We start from the raw sequence: 18,638 nt of genomic DNA on the forward strand, positions 1-18,638 counted from the left end.
TTTATAACATTGCCTCCTTAAGCTCTGAGCATGAAAGTACTTTGATCATTTTGGCAGATGATGTGGTATCAGGTACCAAATGTTTGTGTTCCTTACAAATTCTTTCATTGAAGCCCTTACTCCGAATATAATGGGATTTGAAAGTGGGGCCTTTGAGAGGAAACTGGGTTTGTATGAGGTTGCAGGGGTGGAGCCCCCATGATAGGATTAGTACTCTTATAAGGGGATCACAGTATTAGGACTCCCTACTCTGTGAAGATACCAGAAGATGGCTCCCAGCAGTACCAGAAAGAGGGCCTTCACCAAACACAGATCTGCTGGTTTCTTAGCCTCCCAAGCTATGTGAAATACGTATACGCCATTCATCTATGGTTATGTGTTTTAGCAGTAAAAACATTAAATTCTATCTCAAGAGTAAGTCAGATTAGTAGGCACTAAATAGACTAAATAGACCTCTTTTTCTTGACCTGAGCTTAGAATGATGGCATTGACTCATGAGGGCTGGGAGCACAGAAAGAAACAGTCCTACGACTTTTCCGTTTTATCTATTATCAGGATGTTATCTATAACATTATAGATTCTTCTTAATGAGGCTCATTAGGAGGAAAAGGTCCCCTGGCTTTTCAGTAAGAATTTTTTCTCTATAGCGACTGCTTGCTTTTATCTTACAGCTGCCTTGAGTTTCAAGACTGATCAACATTCCTTGTTGGTGCTACATACCAGGAAGTTCTGAACCAAATTTAACACTTAATTTTACATATTTTTTTAGAGTTTCATGGGATAAATGTTTTGTATTGGTCCAATCTAGATATTTGTTGTTGCCATTAGATAAAGAAGGATACTGTGATAAAATGTACATAGGTGTGCCAGAGGAAGAAGATTATTAAAGTATCCACTTAAAGGCTAGAGGCAACATGGGGGGGGGGACCAGAAAAACATGGGAAAGTAATTTTACAATTAAAATGCATACAGATACTCCTATTTATGAACGAGTCAAGCAACATTTGCATGTTTCTTAAATTTTCACTGGCTTCAATCATAACAAATCAGTTATCATACTGATATATATATATATATATATATATATATATATATATATTTTTTTTTTTTTTTTTTTTTAATTTTGCCATACTGATATTTTAACATTATATTCAGGCAGAGTTTTCTTTCCTTCCTAAGAACTTTCTCAGTTGTCAAACATGAGAGAGATGTACAATTTTAAAAATTTATTTCTGAAATACTTTATTCTTTTAATTAGTACACATTATATTAAGTATAGAATTTCCTTAAAAATTAACTCTTAGTTTCACGGTTAGGACACTGATATGAAGAAATCATCTGGCTCTTTTGACTTTTCTTCTACATTTATCCAAGTAGATTCTCATATTAAAGTTCTTCCGTGTTATTTCTGTCCAAGTTGTGACAGCTAAAACAAAACAGAATAACTTTAATCAAAAAAGAAATTTATGCATTCAAACATATTTGTAAACACCTTAAAAATGTATTTTTAAATCATGGTAAAATCCTAGGTTCTCATTTCGTTCACTGCGTTTGTATATAGAATAATAAATTTTCACTCAATGTTTACCACCAATTCAAATGTTTAAGTAAATCTTTTAAAACTGAATAATAATAAAGGCTGTCATGGTAAAAAAAAAAAAATCAATATAGGTAGAAATCAACAAATGGAAAACAAAAACTCTGAGAATAAAGTCAATATTAACTCAGTATGAGATGTAAAGGAAAATATTAGTTGCAGCTTTACTGCTGAGAGTTTGCTTCTTCACATAATTAGTTTGATATTTCTAGCACATCATTGAAAATTTAAAAAAAAGGTGTTCAATTCTGGAAGGCTGGATAAACTACTGGCCTAATTCTCCCAAGGATAGCAATCATAAATCTTAAACAAAATACAAAAAACCAACTACTGGAAGGCCATGGAGAGCAAGTGAAAGCTGGTAGGTTTGGGAAGAGCACAGATACTTGGAAGGGGAGACTAGCCAGCACTGGCTGAGTTCCCTGGTTCTTTGGCTCTTAGCCTAAAGAACCAGAGTACAGGGAGCAACTAAAGCCTCTAATAGAGGAAATCCTGGAAACGAGAGGGAAAGAATGAAGGAGCCCTAAATTTTGTGTATAAACTTTTCCTAAACCTGTAGTGAAACCCTGACCCATGCATGAATGAGAGAGACTAAGCAAGATGTGAGCTGCTGCGCAAGAGACAGTTTGACATGTTGAGTCTAACCAAGTTAATTGCCTGCTCAAAGCCCAAATCAACACTCCAGAGAAACAAAATTTAGTTCCCAAAAAATACATTCACAATGTTTAAGATATAATCTATCTAAAATTAATGTATGAAGGAACAGGAAGATTGGAACCATTCTCTAGGGGTAAAGACAGGAGATACAGTGAGATAGATGATCCCTGTGCTGTAATTAAAAAAGACAGGGTTTAAAAGCAGCTATGACAACGATCCTCAATAAAATAATGGAGAGTATGTTCACAATGAAAAGACAGAAAATCCCAGCAGAGAAATACAAACTCTATTAAAAAACAAAAAACACAAATGAATATTTAAGAACTGGTAAATACAAAATTATTCAAATAGCAAAAAGAAGATAACAAAAGAAAGAGTGAATCTGAAGATAGTACAACTTAAAGTATATACTCTAAAGAACAGAATCAGGGGTACCTGATTGCCTGAGCTGGAATGGCATGTTACTCTTGATCTTGGGGTCCTGAGTTCAAGTCCCATATTGGGTGTAGAGATTACTTAAATAAGAAAACTTTAAAAAAATCTTAGACAAAAAAACCCAAACAGAATGTTCAGAGATGTTTGGCATAATATAAAAGGTTGAACATATAGGTGACTGGAGTCCAAAAAGGAGAGGAGAAAATTGGGCATAAAATAATTGAAGAAAGAACAGCTGTTAATGGCCTAAATTTGGTGAAGGTACAAACTGACAGAGTCAAGAAGCTCAGTGATCCCCAAATAAGATAAATATACAAGAAGTCATACATACACAAGAAGTCATATCTATATACACATCCTAACTGCTAAAAACCAAATATAATGAGGAAATAATGAAAAATTTCACATCACATGTAAAATGGTATAAATCTTAATACTGCTGCCTTCCTATCAGAAACAATGGAGAGTATAAGACTGTGAAATAACATCTTTAAAGTTTTGAAAAACTATCAATCCAGATTTCTATATCCAGCAAAAATATTTAAGAATAAAGGTAAAATACATTCTCATATAAAAGAAAATTAAGAGAATTCACTGTTAGTATACCAGAGCTATAATAAATCCTAAAAGAGCTATAATAAATCCTAAAAGAAGTTTTGCAGTCAACAGATGGAAATTAAAATCTACTAGAGGTGGTAGGGATGAAGAATGCTGGAAATCTCAAATCTGTGTAAATGCAAAGGATTTCCTTATGATACAGATGACTGAAGTGGAAATGGTAACACTGTCCATTGTCTTGTGAGGTTAATGACACGTAGATGTAAAATATATCACAATCACAGAAGAGTTGAGGGAATGGGTCTATAGGGTTGCAAGGTTTCTATATTTAATGCAAGTGGCAGAATATTAACTGTAGTTTCTGGGGCGCCTGGGTGGCTCAGTAGGTTAAGCCGCTGCCTCTGGCTCAGGTCATGATCTCAGGGTCCTGGGATCGAGTCCCGCATCGGGCTCTCTGCTCAGCGGGGAGCCTGCTTCTCTCTCTCTCTCTGCCTGCCTCTCCGTCTACTTGTGATCTCTCTCTGTCAAATAAATAAAATAAAATCTTTAAAAAAAAAGAATATTAACTGTAGTTTCTAAACAGTTAAAGATATATAGATTTTGATCTCTAGAGCAACTGTTAAAATAAATAATGCAGAGCTCAGCTAAAATACCAAAGTGTTCAAATAATACAAAGGAAGGCAGGAAAGGAGGAACAGAGGATGGCCCAACTATTTCAAACTAGCAGAAAGCAAACAGTAGGGGAGTCTAGGTGGCTCAGTGGGTTAAAGTCTGTGCCTTCAGCTCAGGTCATGACCCCAGGGTCCTGGGATCAAGCCCCACATCGGGATCTCTGCTCAGTGGGGAGCCTGCTTCCTCTTCTCTCTCTGCCTGCCTCTCTGCCTACTTGTGATCTCTGTCAAATAAATAAAATCTTAAAAAAAAAAAACCTGACAAACAGTAAAATGCTGGATCTACACATTTGAAATTACTGAAGTTGTAGCAATGAATTGAATAAAGAATGGATAAATGAGTAGGTATCTTATAAAGCCAGTACAGTAAAATGTTAATGGGGAGTGCACCTGTGTTCACTCTACCTTCTTGAACTTTTCTGTATTCCCCTATCAGTGGGCAACTACATTAAGGTTAAAAATACAAAAAAACACATCCTGAGGATAAGAAAGTTATGCCGGAAAAGGATGGTAGGAATAAGGCATTGTTGGGGTTATTTTGGCAGCCCAGGCAAAAATGAGTGAACATTACTGGTTAGACTATGGAACATTCCCAGTAGTTAGCTTCGAGAAAGTTAATTTCTTAGCCCAATTTGTGAGATGGTTGGCAAAGTCAGAAATGTGGACAGTATAAAAGGAAATGGTGAACCGAATTTTGCTTGAGTACACTACTCCACTTTTAAATTCTCTGAATTTATCTTTTCATAGATTTGGGATACTAGAAATAATGTTACTTATCAGAGTTTTCTGTATAGTTGTTCATAGCAAAATCTTGTATGTAGCAAAATCTATGGGTTTTGGCTTCAGCTGGTTTAAATGAACATGATGATTCTCTTGCTCTCTTTTGAAAAACATCAACAGCAAGTTATGGTTTGTTAAGAGAAACTAACAAGGTGCACTTTACCTGTTTTATGAACTGTGTAGCATTAAAAAGTTCACTGCAGCCATATAAAATGTGTTTTCCTTGTTTCCCCTGTAAAAATAAGAGAAAACTCCTATAAGTAAGTAACAAGTAATATTTTCAATGTTCCTAAGAACATTGATCAAGGCTAATAAGACTTTTTATTATTCTTTAAGGTTTTCTTCGGGGGTGGAGGCAGCTGTTGAATTTTAGTGTACACATGTTGATCCTAAAACTAATGGAAAAAAAGTGGTGAAATGGGAGTGTTTTTTGAAAAATGTATTAGGGTACCCTGTTGGTACCATTTATACTGAAAACAGAAGGAATCTGATGACCACCATATTTCACAGGAACAACAACTGTCTACAAAATCCTAGGCCAACATTCTTTCAATGTAGGATCTGTACTACTTGAAGAAAACATTCCTATGGTTTGGTTATGCTGACAGTAGGATATGGTACAAATAGCATGAATTGTCTCCACAGTTTCATTTGTGCAATACAGTATTTATATATTAATACACTTCATTTTGTTACTCCTAATGAATTTCATTCCTAATTTTGGCAGAATGTTATAACCCAATTATAGCAGTCAAAATGTCTACCGCAGAATTTTGGTAAGTCCTTAATTATTCTATGTATTGTGTACTTCAAGGAAAATTCATTTCTTCTTTAATGGAAAACGTTTATTTTACAACAAAGCAAATATGATAATTTGTCAAGAAACAGAATTACGGCTTTGTAATACAAGAGAAGAACCTTTTTTTGTGATGTATCAGCTGTATTAAACATGGTTGGCTCAATAAATGTCCTAGCTGGCCATTTCTGAGAACAAATAAATCAACAGTCACACATCACTCTCATTTTTTCAAAATAAGATGTTATGTGCAGCAACTACTAGGGTTGGTCATATAAGTGGGATTCTTGAGGCTCCACAGGATATACTTACACAAGACATTAATAAAGTTAGAGATCACAGCAAAGGAGGATAAAAAAAGCATAGGAAACATTAGAAGGGTCCAAATATCCCAGGCACAGCTTCCAGGATTCCATCTCAGTAGCATAGGGCACACCTAATTTTCAATTGTGAACCACCAAGTTACAGTGAAGATAGACACACCCTGGTTGCAGGGCAGCCCCACTCTTGTCTAAGGGGTCTTTTATACCTCTCTGATCATGTAACCAAAATCAGGGTGCATAACCAGGCTCAGTAGCAGAAGAAAACATGACAGAAATTGGGTGCAAATCATCAATATTTACATTTCTATTAAACAGTACTGATAAGCTAGTGCAAGTTGCCCCCAGTCTATCTTGGGCCCTAGCCCAGGACTGTATTAATGACTAGTCAGTACATTACATTCACAGTTAGCCAGATGTCCGCACATGGCTCCCAAGGTTCCCAGAGATAAGTAAGCACAGGGTTGAAATGAACTAGCTGAGATTAATACTGTGCTATAGGTTTAAGCATTGCAGTTTACCAATATTCCTGTGCAAACTTCTCATTTATGCACAAACTTGATACTTCCTTCTTCCATTAAAAACTGAACTTTAAGAAATATGCCAATACCTGGATTCAAGGTAGCAATTATTAACTACATCTAGTTCATTCTCTAGCCAGTCATCTTCCATCAAGAGCACAATCTGTGGTGGCTTTAAGTTCAATTACCAATACATCTGGTTACTTATTACCACCTTTTTTTTTTTTTTTCCCTTTTGGGGTCAGCATGCTTTTACTTCCAAATTGCTTTTGGATATCAGTGCATATTATTTCTGCAACTATAAAAAGAAACAAAAGGCTACAGGTACACTTATTCAAAGCCTATTGTATACTTTATATATTTGTTCAGAGCACCTATGCAAATGACTGAGTCCCCAAATACCCTCAAGAGTCTGAATTATTCCTTTTGGAAATTTACCTTATAACTTCAAAATGTCCGATACTATTACTGGAGAATCAGATATTAGAAATTTCTAAAGTATACTTTTGCTTTAATAAATATACCTCCACATGTAAAAGTCTGCTCTCAAAATTAGACAAAGTAAAAAGATGGTTACTTAGGGGCACATGGGTGGCTCATTCAGCTAACTGTCTGCCTTTGGGTCAGGTCATGATCCTGGAGTCCTGAGACTGAGCCGAGTCAGGATCCTTACTCAGCCCAGGACCTGCTTCTCCCTCTGCTCATCTTCCCTGCTGTGTGCGCTCTCAAATTAATAAGATCTTAAAAAAAAAAAAAAAAAAAAAAGGAAGATGGTTATTTGTATGATGGAGGATTGACTACCAGTTTCATTTCACAGCTGGTTCTACTGGTATGTTCAGAAGGTCAATGTCCATGCATTTTTTTCTAGTACATTTCACGTGTAAGGCAGGTACATCTTTGCAGAGATGTGAAAAGCCTTTGTGAAGCATATTGATTTAGAGGCGACTAGAGTGTCATTTATCTAACTGCTGTTGTGGCAGAGCTAGTATGTTCTATGTAACAATCACAAATAATTTTCTTGTATTTTTGGAAAGCTGAGTCTTAGCCTCAGTATATTTGAATTTTTTTTTAACCTTTTGACCCCTTTCACCCATTTCTCCCACCTACCTCTGGCAACCACAAATCTGTTCTCTAAATCTAAGAGCTTTTAAAATTATAATTAATTTTCATTAATTTTGAGAGAGAGAACACATGGGCAGAGGGGCAGAGAGAATCTCAAGCACACTGTATACTGTGTGTGGAGCCCAAAGCAGGGCTCAATCTCATGACCCCGAGATCATGACCTGAGCTGAAACCAAGAGTCGAATGCTTAACTGACTCAGCCACGCAGGTGCCCCATGAGTTCCTTTTTCTTTTTTTTTTTTAAATGAGTCCACATATAAGAGAAAGCATATGGGGTTTGTCTTCCTTATTTCACTTAGGATAATGCCCCCTCCATCCATCCATGTTGTCACAAATGGCAAGATTTCATTCTTTTTTATGGCACATATGCATGCACAATTGCTTTACCATTCATCTATTAATGGATATTTAAGTTGCCTCCATATCTTGGCTCCTGTAAACAATGCTACAGTGACTATGAGGGTACATATATCTTCTCCAGTTAGTGTTTTTGTTTTCTTCACATAAATACTCAGAAGTTGAATTGCTGGATGGTAGTTCTATTTTTACTTTTCTGAGGAAACTCCATGCCGTTTTCCGTAGTGGTCTTACCAATTTACATTCCCACCAACAATGCATGAGGGTTTCCCTTCCTCTGTGTGGTTGACACACTTGTTATTTATTTATTTATTTATTTAGTGGGGGGCTAATAGCCATTTTAACAGGTATGAGGTGAATTTCATTGTGGTTTTGACTTACACTTCCCTATGATTAATGATGTTGACCATCTTTTCATCTGTCTGTTGGCCATATGTACGTCTTGTTTGGAAAAGAATGTCTGTTCAGGTCCTCTGCACATTTTTAATTGGATTATTACTTTCTGGTGTTGAGTTGTGTAAGTTCTTTGTATATTCTGGATATTAATCCCTTGTCAGATACATTATTTGCAAACATATTTTCCTACTCAGTAGGCTGCCTTTTCCTTTTGTATGGTTTCCGTTGCTGTGGAGAAACTTTTTACTACGATGCAGTCTCATTTTTTTGCTTTTGTTGCTTTGGCTTTTGGTGTCAGATTAAAAAGATCACTGCCAAGACCTATGTCAGTCACGGAATTGACTGCTTGTTTTCTTCTATGAGTTTTATGATTTCAGGTCTTATGTTCAAATCCTTAATCCATTTTGAGCTAATTTGTGTGTATAGTATAAAATAGAGATCGATTTCATTTTATTCTTTTACATGTGGCCGTCTAGTTTTCCTAGCACCATTTATTGAAGAGACTGTCCTGTGCCCTACTGTATATTCCTGACATCTTTGTTGTAAATTAATGTACCATATATTATATGGGTTTATTTCTGGGCTTTCAGTTCTCTTCCACTGATATATGTGATTGTTTTTATGCTAGTACCATACTGTTTTATTACCACAGCTTTGTAATACAGTTTGAAATTAGAACATGTGATGCTGTCAGCTTTATTCTTCTTTCTCAACATTACTTTGGCTATTAATGGTCTTCTGTGGCTTCTGACAAATTTAGGATTGTTTATTCTATTTCTGTGAAAAAGTGCCACTGGAATTTTGTCAGGGATTACAATGAACCTGTGGATTGGTTTGAGGAGTATGGACATTTCAACGATATTGATTCTTTCAATCATGAACACAGAATATGGCTCTGTGTCTTCAGTGGCTTATAGTTTACAATAAACACGCTTTCATTAAATTTATTCCTAGGTACTTAATTTATCTGATGGTTTGTTATTAGTGTATAAAAGTGCAACAGATATCTGGGTATTATTTTTGTATCCTGCAACTGTACTGAGTCTGACAGTTTTTGATAGTCCTTGGTATTTTCTCTATATGTCATCTGCTAATAGTGACATGAGTTTTACTTTTCTTTCCAATTTGGATGCCTTTTCTTTCTTATTCTTGCCTAATTCATACTACATGCAAAATTAACTCAAAATGGATCAAAGATCTACATGTAAGAGCGAAAAGGTTTTTCTTTTCTTTCAGAAGGCCTTTTCTTTTAGAAATCTTCTCAAGACCTTAGATTCGGCAAAGGACTTCTAGATATGACACCAAAAGCATGAGCAACAATACAAACTGGATTTCAAAAAAATATAAAAAAAAAAAAAACTCTTGCACTTTAAAAAACACCATCTAAAAGTGCAAAGGTAAAGAATGGGAGAAAATATTTGTAAATCACATATCTGATAAGGGACTTGTTTCTAGATTATATAAGGTACTCTTAAAACTCAATAAAAAAAGGGCAGAATACCTAAATTTTTAAATGGGCAAACAATCTGAATAGACATTTCTCTGAAGGAGAGAGAGAAATCACCAATAAGTAATGAAAATATGCTTCACATCCTAAGTTATCAGGGAAATGAAAATCAAAACCACACTGAGATACCACCTCACTCCCACTAGGATAGTCAGAATCAAAAAGTCCAGTAACAAGTGTTGGTGATGACATGGAGAAGTCAAAATCTTCATACACTGCTTCCGTGAATGCAGAATGGTGCAGTCTGTTTGGAAAACAGTCTAGCAATTCCTGAAACAGTTAATCATAGAAGTTACAGTGATCCAGGAATTCCACTCCTAGGTATACACCTAAGAGAAATTGAAACATATATTTACACAGAATGACAATAGCCTATGACCTTTGGTTCCGGGTGGACAGCAACAGGTTTCATCCAGAATCGACAATCATTTTGGATTTGGGTTTGTACACCTGGTTATTGCAGCAAACACCTTTAATACTCTATTAGAAGCCTCAGCAGAAACCATTTCATTTTGGGCTCTTTTTTATATTTTACTTGACAAACCCATTTTGTTACAGGTGCAGTTCATTAAGTGTGCTAAGAAGCCTCATATACAACAGACTGACTTACATACCTCACCAGACACAAAGTAGCAGACTGACTAAAAACTGGAACAGACATTTAGACACATTTCCTAAACTGGACACCTGTCCTGCTGAGACAGAGTAGCTTGTATGATGAAATGTGTGTTAAAATATAACAGGCATACAATTATATGGGACAATCAACAGGGGATAGATTTTTAAGATACTGCAGGAAGAATAAGGGAGAGAGGAAGAGGGTAATAACATAGGAACTAACAAAAATTTATTCTGCATTTCTAAAAATGTTTTTTTCTCTGTGATCCTGTAGTAGAGGGACATGGATTAATTGCGAACATGACACCAAAATACTACCTCTAAATCTGTCTGAGGCATGATGGAAAGGGCTGTTTCTACTTTCTGCCTGTCTAAATTGGGATTACCAGGTGGACCAGACAGTCCTATAAGCTTGCACTTACCCAACCCTACGTCCTGTCACTAGGAATGGACCAAGGGGAAAGCACTCTCACACTGCTGCCCGCACTACGGATCAGCCATCTTGCTGAATCTGACCGTCTTCTAAACCTGGGGTCAAATTCTGAGAAAAATGACCGACGCATGGAAAGAATGAAATCTTGGACTCTCCAAAAAGGAGCCAGTAAGTGAATAACACAAAAGGGAAAAGGTAACATTATCTCTGTACCTTGTAGGAGGCCAGGAGCAAGAGTAATACTTTGAGCTATCCTTACACATGCCCACAAGGTTTGCAGAAAACTGCCTCCTTCATTTGAAACTGAAGGTCCAAGATGGGTTCCAGTTCAAAAGACTGAATTTGCAGTTACCCATACTGTAGGTCCTGATGATGCTAATAACATCTAAGGGATAGACACTTGCAATAATTCTAATCTTTTTTCTTTTACAGGTTCTCATTTTATAGGTTTGACATATTTTCTAAGATCCCTCTGGGGAGGCAAAATTAGGATACTACTGCCACTAAAATGGATACAAAATAATTCGTTCAACAACAGAGCTGAAGACCACAGTGTAGCTGTTAACCTAAGTAATGATCTGTTAAAGGTGCTTGGATATGGGAACTTAAAATATCTACTACATGCCTGACCGGTCATAGTATCATGTGCTCTACTACCTATATGCCATGTTTTTGTGGGTAGAGGATAATAATCAGGGGAAAAAAATACTTAGTAAACTGTAATCAAGTAAAAGATAAAGGGCTTACTACTGCTGATAGTTTGATGTTCTTCTGATCAAAGTGACTGATCAGAGAAAAAACTAAGTTTAGTTAATTATCAATTACTTGTTACAAAGAATCAACTTACTAAAACATTTCACAAAATTAAAAATTCTGTAGTAGAAAGAGATAAGTAGTCAAGATTACACATGATTAAAAACAAGTTTGCAGTAAAATATTTGGTAGAGTGCAATGTTTCTTCAAAATTATGCTGGCAAATCTCGACCTTTTAAAAGCCTTACATAACATCAGACATAAGGAATAATCATTATTTAATGTTAATTCTGTTGCCCCTACATTTTAAGTGGTGGTTTCCTCTTGAAGTTACACCCTCTCCTTCATATACTTTTGCACAGTTGTCTGTCATTCCCTGCTGCTATGAGCTTTGAGTGGTCTCTGAATATTTAAAGTCAAATTAAGATAGCTTCCCAAGTACATTACATCAATAAGATACATTATTTTCCAGATTAACTACAACTTTTAGGCTAGAAATGTGACAGGAATTGGAAAACAATGAGCTTACAGGCATTTCCCCTTTATGAGGACTTTTAGCCTACGTCCAGGAAAGGGGGTATGTAAGAGTCAGAAGAGCCATCAGAGAATGCTAGTATGCTAAAGACACAGAACAACTGTGAAACATCAAAGGATTAAAGAATAAAAAGGCCAACATGTACCTTTATATAGTCAACAAGATTTTGGTATTCAATGTAGTTGCCTCCTCCCACTACAAAAACAATTGCCTAAAAATGCAGACAAAAAAAATAGGTAAGTTGAAAGAAACAGTATTTTACCTTTTAAGCAACATGGTTTTTTGTTCAAAGCATTATTCTACAACTTACATAAAAAAAATACAAACTAGCAAAAGGTCACATCCTAAGCACCTAATGCTACTTCAATTAAAAGAAATTTGTTTCTAAAAAGTGTAAAGAGGAAAGTAAACCTCATTCTTCAGTTAAGTAATAGCAAGTAAATCTAAAGGGCTTCCTCTAAAAGGCTTTTTAAAAATTTAAGGTTACTTATTGTAGGTAGGAAAAACGAAACTTGGCATATAATTTCCAAAACGTTCTTTACTAATTTTTGTTAAGAAGCTTCTTGTATTTCAAATGAAAACAGAGTCATGGTTATCCTCACGAAAGTTTGGAAGCCAATTTTAGAAACGAGTTCCACACATATAAAACTTTTACCATAGTCTTAGACTTCTTTTTCATGAATTACCTAATTTTGTGTCCCTTTTTAAAAAGATTTTTACTTAAATTCCAGATAGTTACTATACAGTGTAGTATTAGATTCAAGTGTATAATACAGGGATTCAACAGTTCCATAAACATCAGGCGCTCTTTGTAGCAAGTGTACTCCTTAATCCCAGTCCCCCCACCCACATCCCCTCTTGTAACCATTAGCCTGTTCTCTATAATTAAAAGAGTATGTTTCTTGGTTTGTCTTTTTCTCCATGCTCATTTGTTTTGTTTGTTAATTCTATATATGAGTGAAATCATAAGGTATGTCTTTCTCCAGCTTATTTCACTTAGCATAATATACTCTAGCTCTATCCATGTTGTTGCAAATGTCAAGATTTTGTTCTTTTTATGGCTAATAGTCCACTGTAAAAATACATCTTCTGTACCCATTCATCAGTCAATGGACACTTATATGAAAAGATGCTCAATCAGCATCACTCATCATCAGGGAAATACCAATCAAAACCACCATGAGATACCACCTCACACCTGTTAGAATGGCTAAAATCGACAACACAAAAAACAACAGGTGTTGGGGAGGATGTGGAGTAAGAGGAACCCTCTTACACTGTTGGTGGGAATGCAAACTGGTGCAGCCACTGTGGAAAACAGTATGGTGTTTCCTTAAAAAGTTAAAAGAACTACCTTACAATCCAGCAATCATACTACTTGGTATTTACCCAAAGGAGACAAAATACTAATTCAAAGGGATACATGCACACCAATGTTTATAGCAGCACTGTCTACCATAGCCATACTATGGAAACTGCCCAAGTATCCACTGGCTGTATCAGTCATTTTTAGCTTAAACTATTCTAAGTAGTTTTATAAATCAGGAAAAGATGGTTACTAATTTGGTTACACAGAATTGGATTTATGAAAATTACCATACAGTAATTTTAATAAAGCCATATTTAAGATGAAGACAATTATTCAAGACTGCTTGGTAATCTGTTTTAGAGACAGAATTTCTATAGAGAACTTACCTCCTGGAATGGATTTTTGTTCCTTGGAACTGAGCTGCAACAAAGAAAAAACGGTGAAAATTTCACTGAAGGCTTTCACTTTGGATAAAAGAACTAGGGAAACACACGTGCACACACAATTAGATATGTATTACAGTTCTTCCCACTTCGCTTTCTTTGAGACAGGGTCCTTTAGTTCTGTGTACCCAAATAGTGAGTTGGGATGCAGAGGAATATGAAGTACATGTGCAGTATCTAAAAGGAAGTAGGGCAATCTGTTAACTTTAAAATAAAATCTAAGAGAAAACTGGAAGGGAGAAGGAAACACTGAGCAGCAGCTCTCAGAAGGAATAAGCTAAGTTGGTAAAATATATTTTAGTGGCAAATTATATGAGATTTTACTATATTCAACATAATTTTACAGTTTGTCAGTATCTACATCTGTGGAAAAAACTATAAATGCATGTATGGGAAGTAAGAGGAGGAGATGGGGGGATGAGAGGAGGAATTTGCATTTTGCTACAGCTTTCTTTGTATTTCTATATACCACTATATATTTTTACATGTATTAGTCTCATATTTATATACTTAAAATGTATTTTTAAAAAACTTATTTGGTGTCCAAGAGATCTTTTAATAAAGATATTTTTCAAAGCTTTTGTGAATCACATATATTTGTTTTGGTGCTAAAACAAGCTATACAAAGAGAACGTAGGTTTTCCTCACAAGCAATTTTTAAAAAATCTCAATGACGAGAAGAGTGCTATTACACCATCCTTAATTACTGAAAGGCCAATTTCACTGCTTTATCATCTTTTCATCATTTCTATGGCCTGTCTGAATGAATTCTCCATAGAAAGGGCCAGAAGCCCACTCGACTTCAACACCTCATCAGCGATTAACCTCCTTCCAGAGTGCTTTAGGTTCCTCTAAGAGTACACATAGAATGAGGAGAGATTTAAATAGCACAGTATTACTAGTTACTAATAACCAAGGTTAATTGTGATGAAATAGCTCAGGAGAAGGCAAAGAAGTTTCTAAGAAGCGAAATATGCCTACTTGTTAGCCATATGCAAATACAAGGATAAAGCGTAAGCCGGAGAATATCAAGACAGGAAAAGAGTTGTAAATCCACTGTCTTAAAGTATACAAATCAGTGGGTTTTACTATATTTACAGAGTTGTACAACTGTCACCACTAACTTCAGAACATTTTTTACCACTCTCAAAAGAAGCCCCATACTCATTATCTGTCACTCCTCATTCTCTCCCTTCTAGAATGTATTCTTTGCCAAATTCTCCTTTGCCAGCTGCAGCTGCTCCTAGCAGCTTCTTTCTCAACTTTAGCAATATTTCTGTTAAGAAAATAACCTTTTAAGTTACGTATAATCTAACAATCAACTATCTAGTACTAGATTATCTGTTCTATTGATAAAGATAAAAGCTTAGGATAAAGCAGAGACAAAGTTCTAAAGATCCCAAACCTAAAATGTAGGCAAGAAACCAGCTTCATTCAAGTCTAGGTGAGAAAGAAGATCATTCTAAGAAGGTTTTTTTCCCCTCCTATTTAGGCCTATTCTTTCTCTATGTCTTGTAGGCTATTTTTCATACTCCCATGAAGTAAATCCTGAAAAATGATATCCATAGTGAAGCAAACCACACCATGTTGTGTTTGTTATAAAGAAATCATCTGTAGAATGTTTCACTGCCATAAAGAACTATTTACAATAATCTATGGAGGCTTAGCTTTTATGGGCCAGTTAAATAAAAATAACTGGTATCCAACATAAAGTTCCTGTCTTTGCTTTGGTTCAGTAAAAAATGTTCATTTAAATACACATCCAAATTCCCCTCCCCCAAACGGTCTGTAATACTGCCATCTCGTCATAATAAAACAAAAAACAACAAGCCCAATGTATTTTTTTGGTGTGTGAGTATATATACTTGAAAAGAACCGAATGTCAAGTAAGATTAGCAGTGATTATCTCTAGGTTAATAGGATTATATATTTTACTTACCAGTTTTCTACATAGTTTGAATTTTTTAATAAGCAATTACTGATTTGTAACAAAAATTATTTCCATTCTTAGCTAGGTGGGAAGACCTACAAAACGATTACACAAGTCAAGAGCTGCTTACCTGTCATTGCCCCGCAACATTTTGGGATCAAAATATCTATAGTCATCAGTTTCCTATTAAAAAAACAAAACAAAACAGAACTTGATTTCTCTGTAGAAAGTTCCTGTTTGGCTTTGTATATGTTATTTAATTAAGCTATTAATCTGGTAAATTAAATAAATCTGTGTCACCACCACTACTACTAACAGAGCACTTACTACATGTTAAACATTATTCTAAATCCTTTAGATGAAATTACTCACTTAAATCCCCATAACATCTATGAGGTAGTTATTGTTACCTCTGTTTTTTTCAGATGGGCAAAGTGGGGTACAGAGAAGTTATCTAAATTTCCTAAGGTCATAACTAGTTAAGTATCAGAAGTACAGGATTTGAACCCAAGTAGCCTAGTTTCAATGCCCAAGCTCTTAACCACTGTACTACACTACACTAATATTGCTATACTGTCTTGAAAATATACCCATTTTATAAACCAATACATTTTTATTTTGTTTCTGTTTTAGATTTTTATTATATGTCCATGATTTTACTGAATGCACAGAATAACCCAATACAGGTTCATAATCTCTATTATTTGAAACATTTGGAGTTGGATGTATTCTGGCATTTTGAGTTTAAAAAGTTTTTAGTGGTATCATGCATGAACGATACAGTACGACGTTCCCAGTTTTGGGAGTGCAGGTATACAAAATCCTTCAGTTTTCAAACTATGCAGATTTCTGACGTTGTGGATAAGGAGTTATGGAATCTCTCAACTGGAGACTAGCTTCTAAATAGTAAAGGATCTGCAAAATGCTGTTTTACTGCTAGCAGTATAACCACTCCCTAATCTCTACCTCCCTCTCCTTCTGCAACAGTCAGCCGAAGCAATCTGTGGCTTGCTGGAGCACAGATGGCTCGATGCAAACCTGACTGATGACAAACCATGCATTGGTTGCCCCCACCTAATACTGTACTCAGTGGTGGACAGTGCCTAACCAATCACAGAACTCTCAGTGCACTCAAGAGTAGCATCAGAACCCTTCAGCACGTTGCTCCAGGAAACCATTACCAACCAGAGTTACAAGATGAAACCCATCTGATATTTCTTTTTTTTTTTTTTGACCACAACAGACATTTTATTTTTATTTTATTTATTTTTTTTTTATAATTTTATTTTTTATAAAACATATATATATATATATATTTTTTCCCCCAGGGGTACAGGTCTGTGTCCCATCTGATATTTCTTTAATTCCCTTTTACTTTATCCAGTCAAGACAAATCAAAGGGGAACACCTACTAAGTGGTGAAAATGCATCTAGAATTAGGTTATAGCATTTTCAGGCCTTTGAGATAAGATGCACTGAAGATTACCAGCCAGATGTAACTTAGTCCGCTTTGCTAAGCTCTTAAGTATTTTGCTAATCTCTCTTTAATGCCTCCAAATCAAGTTGTCTATCTGGGAACAGGAAAAGGATAAGACAAAGTGCAGGTAACTGCCTCATAGCAGATGGATAAAGAAATGCTTTCAAAGCAGAAAATTTACTCTTTCTAGTTAAAAAATATCTGTCTGTAGTAATGTGTTTTCAGTTATACAGTTAGAGTTACCAGTTAATAAAGGAACTTACATAATCTGGAGAAACATTAGAATAAGAACCATTATTTAGCCATCCATGTTCCTATGACAAATATTGTGGAACACATGTGTATGCTGGAATGAGCAGTAAGCAGAAATACAGGAATAGTAGGTTTTTGGTTCCAATTCTGCTATTAAAAATAGTGTGACTTGGGAAAAGTCATTTAATATCTCTTGGTTTCCTCTCCCCCACTATTTAAATTACTTCTAATGTTTCTTTAAACTCTAAAGCTCTGTGATTCCATGAAAAGTATGTTTCTTGGCCTCATCGATATAGCACGGTGAAAAATGTGGCCTGCCCAGCTCTGCCATTTATTAACTTTGTGTCCTTGGGCAAGTTAATTAACTTTATTGTGCAGTTTCCTCACCCATAAAATGAAAATAACAATAAAACGGTATTTTCTCGGGGCGCCTGGGTGGCTCAGTGGGTTAAGCCTCGGCCTTCGGCTCAGGTCATGATCTCAGGGTCCTGGGATCGAGTTCCGCATCAGGCTCTGTGCTTGGCAGGGAGCCTGCTTCCTCCTCTCTCTCCACCTCCCTCTTTGCCTACTTGTGATCTCTCTCTGTCAAATAAAGAAATTAAAAAAAAACAACAACAACATAAAACCCCCCCCAAAATAACCAAAAAACCCATTATTTTTTGTAGAAGGTTCTAATAAAAACTAAATGTGAAAAATGTTTTGAATGGTTCCTGACACATAAAAAGTATGTAATAAAAATGAGCTATCATCTTTATTACTGTCATTATTCATTATCTCAACTTCAAAATTAGGGACAGTAACAAAATATCCTAAATTTCCTTAACCCCGTGTGTATTTGGCATCTAAAATTCTGCATTTAGATTTTTAATCTTATTAGTGTTTGGGACAGTATCTCCCACAAATTGAAAGTTTATTATGAAGCAGTATTATGAAGCAGTATTCTCTAAGATAATTAGTTATAAATGTATACTTCTCTCAAGCTTTCAGGCTTTTCAAGAACTACATCTTTGTATATTCCAGGATGTTTTAAGGAAATCTATTGTTACGCTACACTGTATACCATTTTCTCTGTATAAATTCCTAGACTGAAGAATCCAACCCTTTTTAGCTTATCATTCTAGAACATCCTCTCATTCCTTTCATAACTGTAATTGTCCCCCTTGGGGATGTT

At 35.5% G+C, this 18,638-nt stretch overlaps 1 protein-coding gene across 2 annotated transcripts in view; it reads right to left on the reverse strand.

Moving 5' to 3' along the window:
- Positions 1–1,209: 1,209 nt before the first annotated feature.
- The window catches only part of SCFD1 (sec1 family domain containing 1), a 106,941-nt gene continuing 89,512 nt past the window's right edge, over positions 1,210–18,638 (reverse strand). The window contains exons 21-25 of one of the 2 annotated variants that reach the window (XM_032856210.1): positions 15,869–15,921; positions 13,752–13,785; positions 12,202–12,267; positions 4,862–4,930; positions 1,211–1,426 (exon numbers count right to left, since the gene is read on the reverse strand). In XM_032856210.1, the coding sequence (XP_032712101.1) occupies positions 1,403–1,426; positions 4,862–4,930; positions 12,202–12,267; positions 13,752–13,785; positions 15,869–15,921 (246 nt within the window). In that variant the 3' untranslated portion in view covers positions 1,211–1,402. Of the gene's footprint in view, positions 1,427–4,861; positions 4,931–12,201; positions 12,268–13,751; positions 13,786–15,868; positions 15,922–18,638 lie in introns of both variants that reach the window. The other variant, XM_032856211.1, reaches the window with a different exon arrangement.

This window comes from Lontra canadensis, unplaced genomic scaffold (genome assembly GCF_010015895.1).
Source record: "Lontra canadensis isolate GAN:19392208 unplaced genomic scaffold, GSC_riverotter_1.0 scaffold12, whole genome shotgun sequence".
Classification (NCBI taxonomy): Eukaryota; Metazoa; Chordata; class Mammalia; order Carnivora; family Mustelidae; genus Lontra; species Lontra canadensis.